This window comes from Anastrepha ludens, chromosome 3 (assembly GCF_028408465.1).
Source record: "Anastrepha ludens isolate Willacy chromosome 3, idAnaLude1.1, whole genome shotgun sequence".
NCBI lineage: Eukaryota > Metazoa > Arthropoda > Insecta > Diptera > Tephritidae > Anastrepha > Anastrepha ludens.
This window is the reverse complement of record NC_071499.1, coordinates 85,575,983-85,601,155: the sequence shown is the minus strand read 5'-3', so window position 1 is coordinate 85,601,155 and position 25,173 is coordinate 85,575,983. Positions and strand designations below refer to the sequence as shown.

Here is a 25,173-nt window from a genome sequence, read left to right as displayed (position 1 = left end):
GGAAAAATATTAATGTCCCCCTCCCAACAACGATCCCTAAGCATTAGATTTAGAAAAAACCCCCGCTCTCACTCCAGATTGCATCTTGGATCCGTCAGTGAAAACAGATATACCTATGTCCGTGCCGACTCTCCCCTCTTTCCAATATTGCCTGCTCGGAGAGATAGCCCTAGCACAACCCATAAAACCCAGTTAGCGGATGGAGAGATCAGTGCGAAGTACAGAGAAGGAAGGGGAGATCTGCTTCAAGATCCTACTATGCCCTACAGAAAGTTGCCTCTAGAGGCCAATCTTCTTCAACCTATGCAGATCCACGGGAAGTAAGTGCAGAAAGACGTTGAGAGCAGCAGTGGGACATGTTCTACACAAGTGATGCCCACACATGCAGTTCTCTGCACTCTTTTTAGTTTAGTAGTGTTGTAGCCCTTTTGAAGAGCTACCCACCAAACTAGGCAACCATATGTCAAAATTGACAGAACCACAAAGTACGACACGTTGTTTGAGATCCCATTTTTTGCCGAGCATAGATTTACAGGCGTAGAAGGCTATACTGGCCTTTTTAACTCAGTTTTCTATGTGCAGCTTCCAATGGAGCTTGGAGTCAAGAGCGAGTGTACGACACTGGCTGTTTAGACTTGGAAGCTTAAGGGTAGATTCACACTATGGTGCCGATTACGGTTCGTTCTCGGTCTAGTCTCGGTTCGGTAAAATCTTTCGTCATCTACATTTGTGTTCTTACATCGGTCCAGTCGCGATTCATCGTTCGTCGCGTGAACACGTAAAACAGATCTTGTGTATTTTTTCGCCAAAAAATGGCATTCAATTTTGATCTTGAAGACTTAGCCGTTATGGCTATCCTGCTCGACGAAGAAGACAAAGCTGAACAACCACAAAAAAAAAAAAATAAGAACAAGAAGAATGTGGATCCATCCAAGTTTAATATTGATCGTTATTTTTTAGTTATTCACCATTTGAATAAAACTTCAAAATTTATAATAAATCCTGTATGCAATTACTTACCTTTTTCAAAAAACCAAGATTTTTCAGCTGTCATTGTAAAAACTTCGATCTGCACTCCTTTGCTATTGTCGAAAGACTGAACCGAGAACGCAACGTTATTCACACTATCAGTACAAGTCGCGGCAAGTTCGATCACGCTCCAGCAAAATATTCTTCGAACTTGATCGATGCTGGAGTGTGACTGTACCGAAACTTGAACAGCACGGATAGTGTGAATACAGTCATTGTTTTTCGTTTGTGAATATTTTACCGGACCGAGACTGGACCGAGAGCGGACCGTGATCGGCATCATAGTGTGAATCCGGCCTAAAGGTGGAGGCTTGAGGTAACTATGTACCATACATAAATTCGTTATCTTTCGGCCGTGAATAATTTTTCATTAGACGTTTTCGCTATATATATTTATATATTATATTTATTTATTTTAATTAGATTAAATCTAGATGTTTTTTCGCAAAAATGGGATTTTAAGAGGGGCTGTCCCCAGCACTTTCAAATTTTCCATTTTTTTTGCTTTAAAAATTTATTTACATTCTAAAAAATATCTTTTCAAGGTTTTAAGGTTAATAGACAGTCTAAAAGCTCCCTATAAAGTCAGAGAAGTGATGAACTTCGAAAGAAGATGAAAAGAACGAAAACTTTAATTGGAATACGTTTTTTTACGCGCTGTCGAATATAACTCAAAAAGTAATCAAGATGTCAATTAAAATTTTATAGGGATATTCTTTAACATATTGGAGTTTGCATGTACCTCAAATTTTCTATTGATTATCACTAAAGACATTGTTTTGATCAATTTGTTTACAAAAAAAAGTGTGTTTTTTCCTTTTCACATAAAATTTTCCCTTTTTTTGGGTTTTTTTTTTCTTCTTTAAATAGGTAAGTGCAAAGTGGATTAACTTATTTTAATGAAAAATATTTGTATGGTTGATTTCAATTGATTACGAGAGACTGAACATTCGGCACAAAATCAAAGAGCCCACGTTTGAACCGCTGTAGCGCCGTCTTTTTTTATTTCAAAAAAATTGTTGTGTATTCATTTAAGCATGAGTATTAATATGTAATTTATTTTAAAATAATAAATATTGTGTTTTTCGCAAAAAATGTTTGAAATGTGACCAGAGAGCTCACCTTAAATTTTTGTAAAAACATTTCGAAATAGGGCATTTTACTGATTTAAAGCTAACATATTTACAAAAAATATTATGTAAATGAAAAAATTCACATAAGGTAGAAATAAAAAAAACGTTTTCCTTATGGTGAGTAAACTATCTAAATTTCATGAAAATATAAAAGTTTCACACCAAAATTAGATTTTAGTCCAAATTCACAGTTACAAAGTGCACGGATGTCCTAATGTTTTGTTTTTGTTTTTGTGTGGCAAAGAGTTTACGGGGTGAAGCTACTTATTAAAATCAAGAATGAGTTTTGCACGGTAGATGCGTTCCTTTGAAAAGCGCAGACAAAATTCTCATAAAAACATGCATGCGACATATGGTAGATTTAGGAATATATTCCACACCTTTAAAAAATCGTGTAAAATTAAATATTTTCTCAAAAAAAAAAAACGTGCAAAAAAAGTTATAATGAAATCCATATTACATAAGTGTTTATGAAATAAAAACAATCCATTTTATTTACAAGCAAATTAAAATTATTGTACATTGGGATTCAATCCATAAGTACAAACCATATAAAAATTCAAATTGTTTTTTGGTCATTAATCGCACTATCGAATGTCAACCATATTTAAAATTTGTGAGCTAGACAAGCAATGAAGCGCATAAAGGTCAAATAAAGACTCGCCACTCAAAATTAATTTTTCACTCAGTAAAAAAATTACAATATTAAAAAAATTACAACTTACCGTGTACATTACTCACTTATAATACGTTCACATATAAGTAGATTATCTACTTTTTCGCGCTTAACTCAAAATCCGTAATTACGAGTAAAAAGTGAGATTTCCCATACAAAATTTCTCTCCCAAAATCTGAGTTTATAAAATAATCCTAGATAATAACGATACATTTTGACATACAACCCTGTGTTTCTGTGTTATCGTTAATAATTATTACGAATCTAAGGAGAGACATCAAAATAAGAAACTAAATAAAATGGATGTCGGCAAAGAAAACCCGTCTGTAAACATAATTCTAATAAAATTTTTGTTAAATATTATTCATTATGGACTTATTTTACAGAGAAAAACGTGTGTCTATAAACGTTTTGCTCTCTTATTATTTATTATAAAATGTAATATAGAATATCCCATGCGCATTGCTGCCATAATTTTTTGCCACTCAGTAAACGTTGCATATGGATTTTCCCCAACTGTTTATTATTAGCAGCCAATTGCGCAATTAAATTAGCTTATCCTTGTCCTTATATTTTCTTCATATCGTTTATAATAATTAAAGAAACCAAAAACACCGAAATATTCCACCAAAATGATTTCTATGAAGAAAATTCTCTCAAAGCAGTATTGATTGTCAATTTTGCACTTAATCTGCCATATGTGAACGGGTAGATTAATTTTGTGGATTTATTGCTAATTACTGCATATATAAATGTACTTTTAACTGAAGTTTGAATTTAAACAAAAACTTAAAGTACAGGGCCGCTTTTCTATAAGATTTCATGGCCGTGCGAGTTTGTATGACAATAGATACTACAACAGATCATGTTTGTTTACCCATTCAATGCCATTACTCAAAAAATGTGCGTACTAAATAAGCGCTAGAAACAATTTTACAGAAATGTCTGCGGGATGCAATAATTTTTGTGTTAGTAGATTTAAATAAATTTGTATATACGGGGTGCAAACAAACAGATCGAATGCTTTCAGTTGAATTTTTCTTGTCCGGCTGTTTAACCAGCAACTAAAATGTCGATAGTTACACTTTGTCTATCGTTAAATTACACGCAAAATGTAATTCCGACAAATCAAAATGAAACAATTAACGTCTCAGCTGTCAACAGTTTCTCTCCCCATTAAAGGCATAGTAGAAAGTGTATACGCTTCGTTGTCAATGTCACCAAACAATCATCAAAAATAGTCTGCAGTAGTGATAACTTAATGACACTTCGCCCTAAACTTCCTTGAAAGTAAACTTAAAGGACAAACAAAGTCCACCTAAACCCGAAAAACTGGGCCACAATAAATAACTAATAATTTTACAAACAATATCTATATCGATAAATGTGGTTTGACAGCTGAGAATGGAAAACTGTGTTGACATTTCTGTTCAGTAAAGTCTGGCAAGTCACCATCAATCGTTTAAAGCCAAAACAACGTTTCCACATTGTGGAAATATACATACTTTGAAGGAAATAAATTTGTTCGCGCGTTTATAGACTACCCTGACGGTGAATGGCAAACGATATCGAGCCATGCTGACTGAATTTCCATTTCCAAAAATGAATCAGCTAAACATCGACGATATTTTGTTCAAACAAAATGCCACAACTAGCTATACAGCGGACTCAGCAATCCATTTATTGCAATATTCAAGCCACCATTGACGTCATACGGCCAGATTTACTGGAAGAAGTAGTCGAAATTAGACTGATCGAATAGACTAGGTAACTCATAGCCGCGGCAGACATATGTCGGATGTCACATTCAAAAAATGTATGCTATTAAACTAACTACCAGATTATAATAAAAATATCATTTCAGTATTTTTCAATATTTCGGCTTTTGATCATCATTTGAAATTCTTAAGCTCTCAAAAAGACACCCGATATCATCAAAGCATACTAGATAATTGTATCGTCTATATTTATTTAAAAAAATCGATTACAGACGCGCAAAGGAAAATTTATTATCGAGACTCTCAGAGCATCTCTAAGCGATTTTACTTTTCATTCATTCACCGAGTGGCTTCTCATTTTACTTCTTAATTGCACACAACTACAACATGAATCAATTTGAGGAAAAGGAAGTTATTCAAGCAATTCTTATAGCGGATAATAATGAGTACCAGTTACAACCGTTTTCGGCTGAAAATTCCACGGTAGGTAGAATTTTATGTCAACGAAAGCAGCGTAAAACTTCAACGTGGCGCTGGAATGACTGAAAACAATATAGAAAATTGGAGTACCTCCTGACAGTCACGTTTTTAATATATTTGGCGCACTTGATTTCAGGCACTGTTACCTTTGGTAAATGTTCCACTCCTAGATTACGCATTGGATGCTCTCAATCGCAGCGGCATCGAAGAAGTGTTCGTCTACTCAAGTTTGCACTTGCAAAGTGTTCGAGAACATATTAAGTAATTGACAAATTATTTAAAACGCTTCACTGTGCCACTTACAATTACAACAATTTTACTTCTAGAAATGGCATTGCATCATCCAGCTCTTGGTCAGTAAATATGACAGTGCGCGTGATTGGTGGAGAAGGTTGTATCTGCTTTGGTGATGCTATGCGCGATTTGGACGCCAAAGCATTGATACGTGGAAATTTCATATTACTTGGTGCGGACACAGTGACCAATGCAGATCTGCGGCCCATATTTGAGCAGCACAAGTAAGATACCAAAAGCACATAAACCACAAAAATATATCTAATATTGACAACTCTCGTAGAAAAACTGTTAAATATGATAAAGGCGCTGCAGCTACGTTGATCTTTAAAGAGGCCGCACCATGCAATGTTCGCACAGGTAATGAAATAATGATTGCTGTTGACCAGCAAAATAACCGGCTTCAATATCACCAGCGCTTGAGTCTGCATGGAAAAGAGTCCAATTTTGAGGTGCCACTGGAAGTTTTTCTTCATAACTCCGAAGTTACACTGTTTCATAATATAATGGATCCGCAAATGGCTATCGGTTCGCCGTCCATGTTGTCTTTGTTCAGCGATAATTTTGATTTCGAAACACGCGATGACTTCGTGCGTGGTGTTCTAATCAACGAGGAAATCCTCAATAATCGCTTATATGCTTCATTATTGCCTCGTGGGCAGTATGCACGTAAAGTAAATAACTGGCTTACATACTCCTTGGTTAGCCAGGATATTATGAATCGCTGGGCGTACCCACTCGTACCCGATATGGGCGTAACTTGCGCCACGCAACAATATGTTTATTTAAAGAATAACATTTACAAGAGTCCTCGGGCAATTGTCAAAAAAGCGGCGTTGACGGAAAATGTTGCCGTGGAAGCGGGTAGCCATGTGGAAGCAGGCACAACTGTGCGGTGCAGCGTTATTGGTAAAAACTGCAAAATAGGCAAAAATTGTGTGCTTTTAAACGCTTTTGTCATGGATGGCGTAAATGTTGCGGATGGCTGCCAGCTAAATTGCTGTGTAGTAGGTTTCGGCACAAAGATTGAAGCTGGGGTCGTTCTTGCCGAGGGCACAGTAGTGGGCGCAAAATGTGGTATACCATCTGGAAAGATTCTTAAAGGCGTTGTTGTGAAAAATGCAGTTCATGAATATGGTAAGTAAGTAATTTTAAAACTCGCTCAAAATTACATTTTATTTTACTTCAATAGACAGTATGTTGGAGAAGCTGGGAGATAACTCATTCATCGTAGATGATAAGCAAGATTCAATAATTGGGTGTGCATCCGATTCCGAAGATGATGCACTGCCAGCCGCTGCGATTGGGATACCCAAGGTGACAAAATTACCAACTACTTGCGATGACAGCGATTACACATCAAGTAGCGATGACGACGAGTCACGTGCGGTCACACCACTCATCGACGACACAAATAGTAAACGTTTGATTTGTCTTAAATTTCTACTCACACTAATACTACCTCTTGCTATTGCTATTATTGCTATTGCTAATGCTTCGCTGCAGTTTTTTTGGCAGAAGTAATGGATACACTGGAACGTGGTTTCCAAGGGATGTCCAATCCAGATTATCTAATTCTGGAAATCAACTCATCTCGGTACGCATACAATATATCGCTAAAAGAAGTGAATTTCTATGTGGCAAAAGCGATATTCAGTCTGAGAGTTATTAAAGAGCCGCCAAATCAAAACGTTCTTCTGACCATCAACAAAGTACTGAAGTGTTTGGGGCCTGTCATGTCGAATTATATAAAGACGGAAAGCGCTATGTTAGAATGCCTCAAGGCACTAGAAGTATATTATATTTATATAGAAAAAATTGAAATTTAATAACTGTTATTTTGCATAGGACGTCTATGAGGAAAACAAATATGTGCATAGCAAAATTTCAAAAGTGGTACACTACTTATATGACAAGGATTTCATAACCGAAAATGCTATAATGGCATGGTATGCCCAACTCGATGCTGACGAACACCGTGCTTTGCGGCAGAGTCTAAAAGAGCTTGTCGAATGGCTCAATCAATCCAGCGAAGAGGAGGAGGGCGATGATGATGATGACGAAAGTGATTAGAACACTATTTAGTTGTTAAGGAATTTATTTAAGTTTATAAATAAGGAATATTTCAATACGCAAAATAACCCATAAAAACAACAATAAACTGAAGGAAATTATAATAAACTAAATTACACATTTGTTATTGTTAAAATACATTTTTATCAAATTAAATCATGAATGCTATTTATAGGATGCTAATTCCATTCTAATTATCCACTGACAGTGAGGTGAGAACGTATTTTTTCATTATTAAAAATTTATCTATCAATTGGTCCACCGGATGTTGATATGGCCGAATTTCCCATAATTACATTATTGTTAGCAGCTAACATCCGCACATGATGCAAATGTATTTGGACGTTTTTCTGAAACGTTTCAACATTTACGCCACTCAAGCTGGAACGCACTTCTACAATACAGCCCTCGAGCACTTTTGAAACTTCCACCGAATTACCATCATTGCCCAAATGAGAGGCGACTAGCAGCACCGTTGCAAGATTTTTGATGAGCCCCAACACGCTCTTATTTTGTACCGTGCCTTGATTATTCCGCTGCACTGCGTCCTCGGCTGCTTCACGGCACTTTTCACGCAAGTACGAGGGAGCCAGCATTGCTTGCACTTGTGGATCGCGTGTTAAATCGCCTGCAAATGCTTGTACATCATTCAGATAGTCTTGCATATCGCGATTCATTTTCTCCATTGAAATAACAATTGAGGCATAACGCCTTTGGAATTCATCACTCAACTGTGGTACTGCCTCGGTCGTATTCTGTGACTCATCTGAGGATGAATTTGAATTATTATGTGCAGCGGTGAGTTGTTGCGCAGCTTTCAATTCTGCCTCGTTGTTCATTTCGCTGAGTCGTTGTAATTTGGAACGTTTTGAGGCTAGAGCACGCTTCAAACGTACAAGTGTCTCCAGCAACTTGGCCGGGTAGCCATTAATGTTGTCGCGTCCTAACACCGGGTCCTTGAATGGGCTTTCGATCACCTCCTGCGCAAGCACCGGATCACTTTTGTTCAAATTCATATTTAGTGCAGAGCGAACGTTGCGCATACTACGCAATGGCGATGAGCTGACTCCATTGTAGACGCTCATCAAGTTCGGCCTATTATCCCTTGCAATGCTCTGCAGTGGAAGCATTTCGTGAAAGTTCTCTGAGACGATTTCGAAATCTGGAATTGAGTGTGTGCCCAGCCCGCTCCGATCGAACGTGATGCGGTATGTAGAATTCATTGAATCGTAGGCATCTACAGTGCCGCTGAAAATGCCATCCTGTGGTACACGCAATCGTGCTGTCACTTTGGTACCGATGGGCAGTGGCAACGGGATCTTTTCCGGCAAATCACGCACAAAATTCAAATCTCTAATGTCACCCGATTTACGGCTTTGCATATACCGTATCTTTTGACGTCGACGTTCCAACTCACGTCTCTCCTCCACAAAAAATGCTTGCGAACAACGTCTAGGCTTGCCCATCAATGCACGTATCTTACGCCACTCGGCCCGCGTCAGTTGTCGTGTGTGGAGATTCGGGAAAGATTCCGATAAACACACTTGAAAATCATTCTCACCCTCAAAAAGTGCTTTATCGAGAAAGGAATAGAACCACTCGAATATGACCCAGCGATGCGCTTTCGGAAGTTTTAATAAATTGCGCAAGCGCAAGCCGATGCTCTGGCCAATCTTCTTATCAGCGGGGATAATATGTGTCACTGCGGCGGAGCTACTGCTCGCGGCAATAGGCATACCACTGTGGCGAGTACTGGACTTTGGAGTTGTGTTTGCCGATAAGCTTGCTGCACTTGTATGGCTGCTGCGCGTCGGTGTGGTCACTTCAGCGCTTTTTTTCTTCTCATCCGAACGCATGTAACGTGAGACAACACCTTTACGTTTCTTCAACACCTTCGTAGGGGTTTTGTGGGGCGATGCGGTCGCCTTTAGCGGCATTTTGCGTGGCGAGAGACTCATTCGAAGTGGTTTGTCATCATTGATGATGTCGTCGTCGAAGAAAAATCTATTCCGCTTTCGTATGCGGGCAGGCATGCCGCGGGCATTTAACATTTGTATAGGCTGCTGTGGCTGTGGCTTGGGTGGTGGTGCAGAACCGACACGACGCAGTCCCAAGGTTGCCAAACTGAAAGCGGGCGGTTCGATATGTTCATCGTCGGAGAAGGTAGGACTCGAAGCTTTGCGTAACTTCTTCGACAGCGTTTCCGAATCGTTTGACATTTTGAAGCGGAAGTGACACGCCAAAAGTACGTAATCTGAAATGGCGAAAAATTGGTTAATTAATGCACTTTTTAATTGTAGAGACAGTTACAGAGATAATTCCGAAGTTTGGATAAACTTATTTACAGTGGTATTTGAGAGGCTTTATTCAAATCAGTTGCGAGACGTTACGAAGGACTTGTTACGAAAACACAAAACATATCGCACATTTTCCGGTAAAACGCGACATTTTAGAAAACAAAATTTTCAACTAACAAAAAATCAAATTTTCAATAAATTACTACTCTCTAGGTAAAAATAAGCAAAAGCTAAGGCACATTCATTAAAGGAGGTGGCACTAGGCCAACAACAATATTTTGTACGTTTGATTGTCACGGCAAAGTAGAAAACAAAGAATGAATTCGCCTTGTTTCATTCTGTGCTGACAGCCACATGGACATGACGAAAGAAAAAACCAAATCAGCTGCCTTGGCAATAGGTATTCTTAATGGATATCGCGAGATTGATCAAAACAAAGGCAAATACCCGAAGCGAAATAGCAAACCAACTTTGTTCAAAAAAAAAAAAAAATGTTTCTACTCCCGACTTCGTTAGCGATGTTGTTATTGTTGTGAAGGTGTTGTATTGGAGACATCAGGAGGCAGCTCGTCGCTGTCCGAATGGCAGCTTTATCCACTGCGTGTCACTGGTTCCAGGCGACCTGACAGGCGCAGCATAGTGTAGAACCGGCCGGCCAATTGCCTTAAATGTCGATAGCAACAATTCTTTGTCTTTGCCCCAAGTGCTGCCGGCAAGCGATTTGAGGACCTTGTTGCGATTTTGGACTTTCGCGGCAATTGCGGTTGTGTGCGCAGACAAGGAGAGCAAGCTGTCGAAGGTTACACCCAAAATTTTGGGATTGTTTACCGTCGGAATTGGTGTGTCATCGACTTTTACCTTGAGAGGCAGTTTGACCTCTTTTGTCCAGGTGGTAAAGAGGGTCGCCGTGGACTTAGTGGGGAAAGTTGAAGATTCCTCGACCGAAGCCATGCTGATGTGGAGCTGGGGTCAGATGTTTCGTAAAGAGTGGGAGTAGAAGGGCTTCAAGCGTCTTCACTACTGGGGAAAGGAGTTATCGGGCGATAAGATTCCCCTTGGTTGGCGGGTTTCCCAGGTTTCCGTAGTGGGACCACTCTCCCTGCTTTCCCCTTGTCAAGGATGATGCAGTGTTAAAAGTCGGCTAAGATAGCTCGCGCATCTATTTGTCGGGTTCGACAGAGACCTAACGGTGGACCAGAGCTTACTCACACTAGTGGTGAAATTGCAGGTCTTCAGATGCTCAATCCATTTGGTCCGCTTATATTGGTCTACCAACTGGCGGATTTCCAAATTGAGATCCCTTATGCGGAAATCCCCGGGATCGACCTGGCGTAGGTGGTCACGCTCGTTTGCTGAACTGGCTGCTTCGGCTGGGTAATTGGAACGGATGTCCATGAGCCTTCCAGCAGGGATGAATTGAGCCGCAGCAGCTGTGAGCACCTTGCGGAATGCGCGTTCGCCTGCGCGCACATCAGTAGGGCTGGGAAGAGCCGCGAAGGTGTCTTCGGTGGATTCCGCGAAGCCGACTCAATTAGCTTTGTTAAAGTTAATATAGGATCGGTGATTCGCGGAAACGAAGACGGCGGGTCTCTCAATCGAGACGATAATGGGCAAGTCGTCTGATGCAAGCGATAGCATAGGACGCCAGGTTATGCTATTTATCAGACCAGCGCTAGCAATTGTTATGACAGACGAGCTGCTGCAATTGCCCACTACCCTGGTGGGGGCGTCGTCGTTCACAGTGCTGAATGTCGAATCGTCTATCTGCTCTGCCAGTAGCTGTCCCCTACGATCGTTTCGCAGGCTTGAATGGCAAAGATCGTGATGTGCATTAAAGTAACCTACAACCAATCGGTTTTCACCTCTGATGAGCGCACCTATGTCAAGGAGATATCCTGCCGGGCAGCAGGTGACAGGGAGTATGTATACCTTGACATTCTAAGGTGCTGTCCCTACGGTTGATCCCTTCGTCAATGAGACGATACTGCACTGTGTGGTGGACTATGAACGCTAGGCCACCACCATTGTCTCGCTCGCGATCATGTCTGTGCACGTTATAGCCATCCCAGGTGAGTGCAGCTTCGTTTCTTGGACAGCAGCTATTGGGATACTGTGTTGGCTCATGAAGTCAACTATCTCGTCGACCTTAAAGCGCAGGCCGGAACCTCACCGAAAGTGACACCAGCCATTGCAAAAATTGCATTTGACTGATGCCAGGTTCCAGGGTATTCTGGTCTGACACACGGAGCAGACTGTGCGGGGGACGAAGAGCTGCTGGTTTGTCCCCGCACTGGGGTTGGAGCTGAAGGGAAGAGGATCAGATGTGTCGGGGGAGTTGTGTTGCTCCGATAGGTTCCTTTCAGTGGAGGAATGGGTTGTGGTGGCGGTTGGAGGTGCCGGCCTATCAGAGGGGGTAGTAGCCGTTGAGGCAACAGACGCCTGCTGGCAGGAGCAACACGTGGCCACATACCGTGTGGACCACTCCCTATAGGACTTAAGGCCTGAACAGGTCTTAAGGTGGCTCCACCCGTTGCACTTGTTGCACCTCACCGAGGCGGAGTTCGGGTGGAGCCGTTTATGGCATACTTAGCAATAGAATACTTCTGGCCCTGAATTGAATTCGACACCAGCTCTGAGGAGAAGTATTTGCAGCAAGATTGCTGCGAGGAGTTGTTCCTGTGACGTAAGGGGTGGGGTGATAGACTGTTCACTAGACAGGGCTAGTTTACTGGGGCGGCAGCCCTTTGCCGGGGAAAAACCCGAGTCATTCCGGTAATGAAGAACCGACTACCATGGGAATGTCACATTTTCATATAATGAGTTACTGTTAATAGATTTCACCACGAAGAAGAGATGATAGCCATTTCTGCACACTTCTCTAAATACTTGAAAATGTTGTGGCCCAACACAATCTCGAATGCTGATTTGAGAAGAACAACTCAGCAAACCCCAATACCCCTTAAGATTTGCAGAAAACAATGAGGCTGGATTGGCCGCGTTCTTCGTAGACAAGATGACGACTTAACAAGGCAGCCGTATACGAGGAAGGCTATTGAAAACTTTGATACGGATGGATTTGAAAACGCACACCGCGAATTTAACCAGAAAAGGCGCAGATCCTTTGTCCCTCTCTGGAACCATAGGAAATAATAATAATAATCGAAATAATTAAAAAAACTTTTCAACTTTTGAAATTTTTTCAGCAAACGAGGGAACCGTATCTGTAAGCATGGCTGACTTCCTACAAGTCACTTTGCAATTTATCACTGCGATGTAATTTTTTGATACTACTGCGATGCTTTGTATTATAGCGTACAAACGATGAACGATTTTCGGTTGTGATGCGTATCAATAACCCGAAGAATATTTTTAGCACTTATGCTGCGCAGCTGACGTTTAAGAAGTCAACGAATATTTTGTCAACAAAGTTAGTTTTAGCTAAAGTTGCAATTTGCAATTAGATTCTCCAGTCCAGCTTATTCTACTCCTTAATGTGGGTATATAAAATTTCAATTTATTTAAAAACAAAGCACAAACATGACCCGCTACTTGTAATTGCAAATTTTGAGTTGTTTATAATTTTTGGTTATAATTTCCTTGGGGAGACGATTCTTGATAACTCCCTTGATTTTTATTCCTGGTGGTTGCTAATTCCGTTAACGAGCGAACATAGCACAATATGAATCATTCGACAATTAAAATAATTATGGATGCAAACACTTAACTTCCGTTTTTTTCGGTATAATTAATTAATACTTTTATTGAGGGACATTTAAAAGTAAGCACAATACAATTTCGTTAAATTTATTTAATTTAATTTCATTAATACATAGCTTTTTTATATTTTCGACAGTATAAGTAAGGTAATTTTCAAATGTGGATACGGGGAGGCGATCGATTGATTGTATACAACCCGGCTGGTTGTACGTCTCCCACATAGCTCCAAAAAACACTCGGAGAATCGGGGTTTAATTCATTAAAACATTTAATTTAAATTTATATATATAGTATATACATATATAAATATATGTACCTATGCATAGCATGCATATTTGCTTTAATTGCATATATGTATAGTATATTATCATTTATTGTTTTTGTTTCTTCCGACTTTTCGTTTATTTTCCACAACATAAATTTTCTCCCATATATTTTTGCTTATTTTTCGAAAGTAACGAAGTAAAATGTTTTAAAAATTAATTTTACAAAACAGCAAAATAAATTTCATTACTATGTATGTATGTAAATATAATATAACAGTTTAACAAATATTAATAACAGCATTTACATTTTTATGTTTTGTTTTTTTGGGTATTTTTTCTTTTTACTAGTATCGTAGTTCTTTTCTTTTTTTCAATTATATAGTTTAAGATATTTTTATAATATCATAGTTTTTCTTATTTTTGTTTCTAAATACAGTTTGCATTTGCACTTGTTGTTGTAGTTTCGTAATGTTATAGTTTATATCCATTCTTTTTATTTAATATTTCTCTATGTAGTACTGCAATGCAACCAACATATATGTATGTATGTATGTATGTATGCGTGTATATTTGTGTAGACATACTATGCAAATATGTATGTGCGTACCACCGTTAGCCCCCTATTATTAATACACTTATTTATGTGTGGATGTACCGCAATCTAGAAAATGCAACACAAACGACATGCATCCCGCACGGACGAACAGTGGTCAAAAGGGAGTTAGATGTAGATTAAACCTATGTAACATTTCATAAATTTTTAAAATGTTTTCTAGAACCATTTTTCCATATAATTTTAAATTAGTTTCAGAAAATCACATATGCAGTGTGTATTTAGTAAAACGAATAATAAAGAAAACAAATTATAGCTATGAATTAAATTGAGGATATGTGACTGGTTTTTTGGATTTTTGGAAAAAGTTACAATTTAATACACTTTATAAGCGCTTTCAGCCATTTTAGGAACCATTAAGCGTGTTAAGTTAAATTTTGCCGTACACTTAAAAGCAAAAAATCTTGAATTTTGAAAATGATCTTCAATACTAGCGCTGAATTCGTATATACTCGTATATTCCACATCTTATTCCTTCTTGCCCCGTTGTACGCAAAACTGTCCGCCCGCTCAACCGTTCGTACGCACAATAGAAGCGCCTTAATCGAAATCCCTAATTAATTGCTTGTACAGCTTTTACTGGATCGCTGCCGTCCTTATCTTTATTTTTCTTTCGTTTCCCACGATCTGTGTCTCTGCCTACACATTGAAGCGTGTCTCCGAGCCATCGGCCAGCATAAGCGTCACTGTGCGATTGTTGATCCACACCAGCTTGGCTAGCCGCATCGGATTTAGGCGCGATACATCAGGTATGGGTGCTGTTGAGTATCCTTTGGTGCAACGTGTCTGAGAATTTCCCAAACCAAACATGCCGGTACTCGTCTGCCAGAACGATAGTCTATTCTCACTGCATGAATAGGATACAAGGAATTTGCCATCAGGCGAGAAAGCCAATGACGTTATGGGATGTGTATGCGCCGGTATCATTTGGCATTTGTTCTGGCGTAGCTCATAGATGGCTAGGTGGCCGTTGTGTGCCCCAACGGCAATGCGTCGTGTTTGCGCGCAGTGTGATATCTGATTGAATTTGCAAACCGAGGGGCACACTTCGGCTAGGCCGCGTGACTTTAATTCATTATTGTCGACACAATGCAATGTTATGTCCATCACCTCGACTAGCAAACTGGCGATTTCCGCTTGCATTTTATCAATGAGCATTTCGACGCACAGTAAGATCTCCGATTTGGCCTTGAAAAGCACAGACTGCGTTAGCGGTTGATTAATGGATTGCGCATTCTGTTGCATAGTGTTGTAACGTGCTACCTCACGCGCCATGGTCGTTATGAAGGCAGCAGGCCTTGCTGTGGCAATGAGCCGCAACGCATGTCGCGCGGTACGACATGCATCCGCCTGTGGCGTAAGCGGTAGCTTATAGTTTAGATTGGGCACCGATTTACCGGCGCATGCGATCTCTAACAAACCTAGTAGCACTTTGCTTACGTCCAAGTATGGCTCCCAAACGGTGAAACCACGGCCGAGAAGGTCGATTGCAGCACGTCGTAACGGCGTATACTTTGGTAGTTTTTGTGATGGCGGCGCATAAAGTAGATGCGCCAGTGCCATAGATGTTAGCCGCGCCAAGTTGTTGGCTATGCCGAAACCTTCCGCGACAGAGGACTTCCTCCGATCAGCGTTGGCGCGCTGGGGTGAATCTTGCGAAATATCCTGCCCGAACTCTGCACCGATAACGCCCAACAGTATTACTGCCGTGGTTTGCTTGCGCTTCAACTCAGACAAACTAGACGGCTTGCGTATAATTTCTTCCTCCTCTTCCTCGTACTCCTCGTCCTGATTGTCGACCGCAGCGCTATGCCCATTCGTGCCATTTCCACTATTGCCTTGTGCTGCCGCCAGCACCTGAGGTTGGACGATCGGTTCGGTGTGCGTATACAGCGGTAAATACTGTGCCCAACTGTCTACCAGTTGCTTGCGGCCCTTCTTACCCATACGTGTCAATTCGCCAAGTAGAATCTGCTGAGCAGCCTCACGAATTTCGATACAGTGATGTTGCCAACGCTTGGCCATCGCCTCCACTTGTGGACGTTTGAATTTGCGTGGTTCTAATGCCTCGATTTTGTCGGGCAACAAGAAGCAATGATGTGTGGACAGCAAACTCCAACCCTGTTTAATTTGCGATGTATGGTGGGCTATAAGCTCCTCGCGCTCCTCTTCGTTGCTTAATGTTGAATCGGTGCGTTGGGCCAGGCGCTGTAGTTTCTTACTTTTTTCGCTATCTGGAAGAAAGGATGCGGCGCACATCGACATCAACGTGTTTGACATAGCTACGAGCGCTAGTATGTGATTCGATGTCAACGTCGTACTCAATTCCCAGTGCAATCGGGATGTAAAAACCGCAGTAAGCTGTTCTTGGCGCAGCAATTCAGGCGCAATATCGCGCTTCTTGGAGCTGCTGGGAGTGGGTGGTATATTGTCCGGTATCTGATAATTGTTCTGCCAGGTTGGCAGCAGCAGCGACATGTATCCTGCTTTGGATAGTACCCCAAACGAAACAGGCACAATGGGGCGCAACAAGCCCAACTGGGATTCACACACCTTGTCCAAATGCGGATCCAAGCCCCACGAGTGTAAGAGGGAAAGTAGGAGCTGCGCAACCTCCATAACGTGTGTCACCTCCATCTTAGAAGCAATCTTACTGCGCAAATCGTCTGGTTGTTCTTGCGTCTCCACGACTTTCTGAAAACTTTCGACTTTCGCCTGTACTTTCTTTTCCATTTGTTCCGTCTTCTCTTTGAATTTTTGCACTAGGCCGTGTTTATCTTTGTCCTTTAATATTTTTTCCATGTCACCTGCTTTATTCTTCACCTTTCCGAAGAAATCGCTTATTTTTTTGGATGCATCCATATGCACCGCTTTATCCTTTTGATTGTTTAGCACCACACCGAGTGCCTCCAATGCAGCTGGTGTCATTTGGGCGTACTCCTCGCTATGGAGTTCGAAAATTAATCCTTCAATGTCAAAAAATAGTATATGACTTTCTGCATCTTTAGGATTGGTGCGAAGACCTTGTATCACCAGCGGATTACTGCGATGTTTCATTAAGAAATCAAAGTTGCCTTGGTTGTGGCCCTGCAGCTGTTGAAGCTGATGGATACCGCGTTGGGTTGCATGACGTATGGCATTCATGTTACGCGACTTGATGCCACGGAAAAAGTGTACCGCCGGATTAGCCATGCCCATTTCTGATGTGGCCGCTGTTGCACCACTGTGTCCACCACTGCCATCGTCGGCAGATTGCTCATCACAAGCCAGAAGCACTTCTTCTGCCAGCATGCCATGTAACACACGATCCAAGTGGCCCGTCTCCATTTGCCACACATATACAGACCCGTCTGAACAGCCAACGATGAGAAAGTCGTCGAGCGGGCGCCATTTTATGGTTATTACCGGAAAGAGATGGCGACTCGCAAGTGTCACACATTTGCGTTCCTGTAAACTTAACAGTGTGACCGAATGGTCAGATGCCACTGAGCAGATACATTTTAGGATGCGATTACTGCAAATTTCTGGTGGTACCAGCAACTGTGTTATCTCACCGGCATGCACGCAGAAACGATGCAAGAGACTTCCACTGTACAAGTCCCACAAACAAACGGCAAAGTCGACGCCACCTGATAATAAATGCGATTTCTCGTAGCGCGGATGTACAAGTGATGGACAAAGCAAACAGTTGACACGTCCACGATGACCGTATAGTATTTGATGTGAAGGCCAATCACTGAAATTCTGCTTAATGCCTACCAACAGTTGCATCATTACCGTTTGAGTGGCGGGCACAATAACTATAGTGCCATCCTCACGTCCAATTACCAAGCGACTCTGTTGCGGCAGGTAAATACTTGAGGTGAGTTTGACGGGTGTTTCCGTAATACGTGACAATTGATCGAGTATACCCACAGGCGGTGGGTCCATGATAGACCAGGCCTCTACTAACGATGTGCAGACAGTGGGTTTTAGCACTCTTGGTGGCATTTGCTTCGCTTGCAAAATGCTAATGTTATCCAGTGGCACCTCAGGCACGGTCCATACTGAGATATAGCCTTCAGAATCGCCTCGCAATAAATAATGTTGTGTACTTTTGCCCTCTTCACGCTGATAACGTAGTAGTTTCATGGCGGGCGGGCATGACAGGACCTTGTCGCCAGGCTGTTGTAGTATGTAATACAAATAAGGTGCATCGCGCACCACTGATTTGGCGTGGAATTCCTTGTTGTCGGGTATACAATTCGCGGGAAGCTTGTAGAGATAGCCTTTGCCTTCGTCGGTCCATAACATTACACGATCTGAACTTATAAAATCACCACCTTGCCAGCGTTCCCGCGTGGGCGCAATGACTGAGCAAAGTACCGTGAAATCTCCAGCGTCATAAATCTGCCAGTACTTGGTACATACAATTAGCACAGTGCGCTGATTCTGCGCACAGCAATTCATGGTGATGGCGTTCAAACAACGAATTTCCTTCGATTCATTTTCGTAAATCGGTTCGGCATGTTTATTTTCATTGCCGATTAGGGTCCAAACTTTCACTGTGCCTGTGGTTGTGATTGCTAAGACAACATCGTCTTTGCGTTTCATGGGGCGTAGCACATGCAGTGCCGAAATCCAGTCGGGCTTTACTTTCGAACTTAGCTGGTAAATGATTTCCAAACTGAACGGGTCCATTACAATTATTTCGGGATAATAGCCTATGCAAAATAGGCGTACATCATCGCTGTTAGCGGGATGGTAACTCTGAATTTGAGTGTGCACCTGTGGCAGCTTCACTGATTCCATACACTTTCCATCGATTAGATCCCATGTGCACATTTCACCATTCTCCGATGAGCTGACGAGAAAATTATTATCGGGCAGTACGGAGGCACGCACTAAGCATAACACTGGCGCCGAATGTCCAACAAGCAGACAACGAGGTGACATTTTCATGGTGACAGGGTCAACTTGCCACAAACAGATCTGCCCATCATAGCAACCGGTGACGAGTGTTGATTGATCATCTGACAGAAATACACTGGACACGCAGTGTGTGGGCGCCGATGGCCCCCAAAGCACCACCGGTACCACAAGATTTGTGCTGACCATGTCGAAATACCGAAAACGCTGTAAAAAAAATCGATAACATGAGAATCGACCAAGTGTATTTGGATAATGTTTTGGCGACGACGGTGATAAATGCGACAACCGTGAAGTGTACTTTGTTTTGTTCGTTCTCTAGACGCGTGTGGCTACATTCTAGTCATAAGGGTGTATACGTCGTGTGTAGGACCTTTGTTTTTTTTTACCCTTTTAAATACTAGATACATTTGCCAATAATGTCATTTAAGTTGTGAAGTTTCTAGATCTCGAAAATAGTGCTTTTTTATTCATAAAAAAGTTATTGTGGAGCATAAATGCATAAAGTAGTTAAAATTCGGAAAACATATTAAGGCATTATATACTAAAATTTATTATTTACTACAATTTATTAACTAAAATGGGGCGCAAATGAGTTGAATTTTAATAAAATGAAAATTAACTACAATTTTAAGCCCCCCTCTCCCAAATACTCAGAAAAACCTTGCAACGAGGTGTGCTCGAACCGCAGTCCTGCTGTCGGTACGTAACGCACAAACAAAATCGGTTACCGCTGATGGCGGATAACTGAATGGTAAATATTTATCATAAAAGCAAACGTTATTTTCCATATCGAAGTTCGAAGAAATACTTTTCTCCACTCGTGATACGTTAGCATACATGCAGTCGTGGGTTAGTAGAAGTTAAAAGTACACCTCACCGCCTTCGCCTTTACCAACGCTACCACACGCTTGTTTTTATTTATCACTTAGAAGGTACAACTAAGTCTCCATCACGACGACGAACACATTTCGGCGATTCGGGTAAAGCTGATAAATGATAATAGCTAAAAAGTTGCCACTGAAAACTGCTGCGAATGATAAGACATCCGATAAAATGTGAAAACATACTAATGTATTTGTAGATATGTCGAAAGGCACGTAACAAATATGTATACGGTGTATGTTAGTTTGCCATTTGATTTACAATTTCTTTTAGGGAAAATTGGCTCATTAATTTATAATAATATCTATAGATCGCATGAAAACAAGGTAGACAAAACGACTCATAAGACGAATAGTTAATAGATTATGAATTATTTATGAACATTTGAACTGATTAGATAGTAGATGTGTAATTTACGCCAACAAAGTAGCGAAATTGATGCCAAACATTATGGAATTTAACGAAGTCAAACTCGAGAACAGCGTTGGAATAAGTTTTAATAAAGACATGGTGATACCAGCAAACTAACATCAGAAATCCATAAACATAGATATTATATAACAGTTATGAGAAATATCTTAATAATTAATAATCTTTTGGATATTATTCTTAAATTGTTTCGTTCAACCGTTGTGAAGTGATTGAATGCATTTTAATAAACTAAATGAAAGGAATTTTATTTTACTGAATAAATAAAGACAACTGCGAAAAGGTCGTGTCAAAAAAATTCTTTACAACTTGATTTGATTTTTCAGTGATATGATATATAAGAATTGTGGCATCATAATGTTTTCCTATTGCGGATCCTTGTTTTGATCACGAGTATTTTTAAATACATGCGTATGAAGGCAGCGACAAGTTGTCTACTCTATTGCAAATGGGGTCATGGACTTGTATAACGCTGACGCCATCTAAACAAAGGCAAAACAATATATGCAATTCATTGATCACGCTAATGGATAGGGTTAAAGAAATATTTTTTGGTATACTACTATATTTTTCTCCCCTTTTAGCACGCACAACAAAATTGTTTTCCATTGGCACTACATTTTTAGACTCATTTGGTGTTATATACTATGGAACTTTTTTTTCCAAACAATGAGCAAAACTTTCAATAATTTGTCAAAACAATGCAAAATTAGGATGCCGTCTAACGAGCTTTTAACACTGCATAAAAACATTCAACCATCTCAAAACAGATGCAAAAGCACGAGTTTCGTTAATTAGGCGTGCAGCGGGACTGCGTATTCGCGATAGTGGCGACAGCAGTTGGTACCTTCTTTCAGCTCCGTTCGCTCCCAGATGTTTATTTCATTGTAAGCCAGTTTACTTACTATATGTGTAAATTGTGCACATATGAAATCATGTGTGTGGCGAAATGTGTTCGATCGTAATGGTTGCACACTCCCAAAGTAAATTAATTTCTTGTGCTAACATCGCAATTGTCCGCTTCTACTCTGCTTCCTTCCGTCGCCTCCGCGGCTGTGCGTGTCCCACAACGACTCTCGCCCTCTTCCTTGTGCTCCCTCGTCGCTCCTCCTCGTCTAGACACACAAACAGCAGCGCAGCGACAGCGCCAGTTGCAGCAGTTATGGAACTTCAATGTCGCGCAGTATGCTCCGCTCCTCCTCCTCTTCTTTCAGCTTTTCTAGCTTTCTTGCACTCCTCAACTTGTCTTGATGTTTATTCTATGCATTTACGTATTTATTACCCCGTCACCGTGCAATTAACGAAATAATTTTTGCAAATTCCACTGAAAATTACTTTTCTACAACCTTTTATTGTCTCTGAACTCGGGAAAGAAATGAAAATATCGACCGAGAAGAAAAATTATCGATTGACTTGCGTGTTAAATGTCAAAACCGACAACGAACAGCAAACAAAGCATACTGAGATACGTTGTTACGTTCAACAGTGTGCAGCCGAGCTTTGTTTCATACACATAAACGTAAAGTTAATTGTGACAGCTTAGAGACTACTCATATTCACACAAATATTAACGCACATAATCTAAGGTGGTAAAATTATAAATTATAAACTTTATTTTAATACTTTATAGATTTATTGAAAAATATGACTACATCGCCTTTGCCTTTTCTTTTGGTAATACAATTTTTATGTATCTTCTTTACATAGGCAGATAACCTATGCTGATCAAGTTATGTTATAAATCTTTAATTGATAAAAAAATTACAGCATCGTCTAAACGTTCTATATCATTTGATTTTCTTACTGTATCCTTAAATATTCCTAATGAGTATATCTATTGCTGCTGTTGTTGTAGCAGCATTAACATTCCCTATACATATAAAAACAAAAAAAAATGCTCATAAGCATTTCCCATACATGTAAAAACAAAAAATGCTCATAACTCTCCCCAAGGATAAACTGAGAATGCACACGGGTATTCTCACAGTAGTCGAATGCACATGATCGGGATATGACCCTCTGATTCTTGTCGTTTCTGCGACCAATCTCAGGAGACTCCAATGCACCTTCTCCTTGAAGTGGCGCTATAACGCAGAGAAGGTTGAGATATCTCGGCCAACTGCAGCCAAAAGAGAGTCACATACGCTCAATTCAGCCCAGCTCTATCTTAAGTTGAATAAGGGAACTGGGTCTGGATGAGGTACTGTGAAGAGTAGAGGGCATAAAATACAATGAGGTCGAAGTGCAAAACTCGAAGCAATCTAATCTAATGTAGTTCTATGAGTATATGACATGTTGAGGAGCTTTTTGCTAAGTAGTGTCAGTACGGCCGAGTATTCAAGCCCATGGAACGCTTTGTGTTGTCACTCCGCCGTAGCCGAATGGGTTGCTGTGTGACTACCATTCGGAATTTGGAGAACGTAGGTTCGAGTCTCCGTAAAACACCAAAATGAAGGAAAAGTTTTTTCTAAAAGCAGTCGCCCTACGGCAGGCAATGGCAAACCTCCGAGTGTATTTCTGCCATGAAAAAGATCCTTATAAAAAAATATCTGCCGTTCAGAGTTGACTTTAAACTGTAGGTCCCTCTATTTGTGAAACAACATCAAGACGCACGCCACAAATAGGAGGAGCTCGGCCAAGCACCCAAAAAGCGTGTAAGCGCTAGTTATATATATTGCCACTCCAACTGGAATCCTAATTACTTGAAAACAAAAAAAAAAAATGTTTTAAGCCTTTTACTACAAATATCTCTTCCATCTGTCATGCAAATTAAATCTAATAATTAAATAGGTGTTTTGGACCTATGTTTTTATATATTCCTATGTTTTTATGTTTTTAACACAAGTTTTTATAATTAAATAAAATAAAGGAAGTAAATAAAAAAAAACGTATTGTTATTACTACTTCTAGATATGCACATAAGCAATACATAGTCTGACAAATCGGATAAAGTACATTATAAGTTTATATTAAAGAAACATACATACATACATAACTGAAGAGGGATGCATAAATGCACGGTTTTAATAGATGCTCTTGATACATATACTGCGACTATAACGTCGATATATTCACCAATTATTTTATTATTCAAATCTTTACAAGTAACATTCGTATATATGTATGTGTCAGTACAACATCATAGCTGTGCTCATATGCATCCATATTATATTTATTATTACTAGCAAAACAGAAGTTTTATATCAATGCTGCCAACATCCATGAAAATGATCCGAAACGTTTCGAAGGGAATTTATCGGGATACTGTACTGGAAGCCTTAAGAAAAGATGTCAACTGCACAGTAAGGTGAACCAACTATACTTTCCGACAGCATTGGCGTCACCCTGCTTTAAGGAACAACAGTTATTACTTCATCAGGATTTGGTGTTCCTACTACAGCCAATTATTCGTTACTGGAATGAACCGGATTTTTATCCGGCCAAGAAGTCTCAGTCCAGCAGCATTCCTGAAACATTCATTGGGAATGTTTATGCTGTTATTACAACAACATATCTCAAAATTATATACGTATTTATGTATATTGTGCACGTTTTATGTTGGTAGAACAGCATCAAATGTAAACATTTTATAACACATTTGAATTATATGCTGATCGTATGTATGATTTACTTTATGAAACAATCCAGCGAAATACCCAACACCCACAAAGATCCAATGGCACAACCTCACTTCGCCTGTGACATTTGGGCCTGACTTTCATTTTAAAAATACATATTGATAGTGATATAAACTAAAAAAAAAACTGGGATAATAGAGTACAGGAGTACAGTGCGTCTTAATTAAACCATACTTTTTATCGTTAACTGCGAGGATAGTTTGCATATTTTTCTTTGAATGCCACTACACAAAAGCTAATGAATTTTGTAAAAACAGAAAAGTAAAATCAAGACGGTATTATGGCACTGTGAATTTACAAATTGTCTTTGTTAATTCGAAAATCCAAATGCTATTGCACGTTTTGTAAGAACACCAACGAGATAAAACATTTTTATGTCTATAATAATAACAATAGACACACTTACCTCTCAGTCACAACTGCAACGGAATTTACTACTTTTAAATTGTTGATTTCCACGAATTTTTCGAAAAAATTAACTAAATCCACAAAAAACGAGTGTTTGAAACAAAATTAATCGCCATCATTGACATTTCTATTTTTTCTAATGGTATGTTCAATGTGCACATGCAGAGATGCATTTGAGTACATACAAGTTTTTAAAATAATAATGATTTGCCCTGTTAAAATTAGATATTTCCACTTATGAATTTAACGCAAAACCGAAATACAATTTTGGGCCACTAGAATTATATTTTAAAATATAAAATTATATACTCCAAAGAATTTCCTCTATATCAATACAGCATTTCAGAGAGTGAACATACTGTAGGCGTGTTCCTTATCATTTTAAACGAACGGGAGATTATAAATAGAAATTTGTGTGTTCGTTCCGTGGACAGTTAATTCGGTCTCAGTCAATTTAACAGAATGATGACATATCTTATTTGGGGCTTACACGAGATAGTTTTGCAAAAGCAATAGGAATATATGTCCACTTTTTTATTAATGCATTAACAATTCTTTCAATGCCATCGTTACTGCCTCTGATTTTTTAAACATGGAAAATGATTACAC

At 39.9% G+C, this 25,173-nt stretch overlaps 3 protein-coding genes across 4 annotated transcripts; 1 reads left to right on the top strand and 2 right to left on the bottom strand.

Annotated features, from left to right (window-relative positions):
- The first annotated feature begins 4,862 nt into the window (after nt 1-4,862).
- Nucleotides 4,863-7,494, top strand: LOC128858347 (translation initiation factor eIF-2B subunit epsilon). Its single transcript, XM_054094533.1, has 7 exons — nt 4,863-5,039; nt 5,173-5,297; nt 5,363-5,554; nt 5,614-6,467; nt 6,523-6,747; nt 6,837-7,123; nt 7,179-7,494. Exons 1-7 carry the CDS (start codon nt 4,944-4,946, stop codon nt 7,401-7,403), a joined length of 2,004 nt encoding a protein of 667 aa, XP_053950508.1. The 5' UTR covers nt 4,863-4,943; the 3' UTR covers nt 7,404-7,494.
- LOC128858348 (protein lin-9 homolog) lies at nt 7,411-24,819 on the bottom strand. The gene is made up of 2 exons (XM_054094534.1): nt 24,563-24,819; nt 7,411-9,657 (listed from the first exon to the last, which is right to left on the bottom strand). The coding sequence occupies exon 2, from the start codon at nt 9,620-9,622 to the stop codon at nt 7,646-7,648; it is 1,977 nt and encodes a 658-aa protein (XP_053950509.1). The 5' UTR covers nt 9,623-9,657; nt 24,563-24,819; the 3' UTR covers nt 7,411-7,645.
- Nucleotides 13,417-21,988, bottom strand: LOC128858345 (WD repeat-containing protein 7). Of its 2 annotated transcripts, none has more exons than XM_054094531.1 (2): nt 21,525-21,988; nt 13,417-19,411 (listed from the first exon to the last, which is right to left on the bottom strand). In XM_054094531.1, the coding sequence occupies exon 2, from the start codon at nt 19,391-19,393 to the stop codon at nt 14,936-14,938; it is 4,458 nt and encodes a 1,485-aa protein (XP_053950506.1). In that variant the 5' UTR covers nt 19,394-19,411; nt 21,525-21,988; the 3' UTR covers nt 13,417-14,935. The 2 variants fall into 2 exon arrangements, with proteins under 2 accessions (XP_053950506.1, XP_053950507.1); XM_054094532.1 differs by lacking the exon at nt 21,525-21,988 and adding an exon at nt 21,424-21,518.
- Nucleotides 24,820-25,173: the final 354 nt, after the last annotated feature.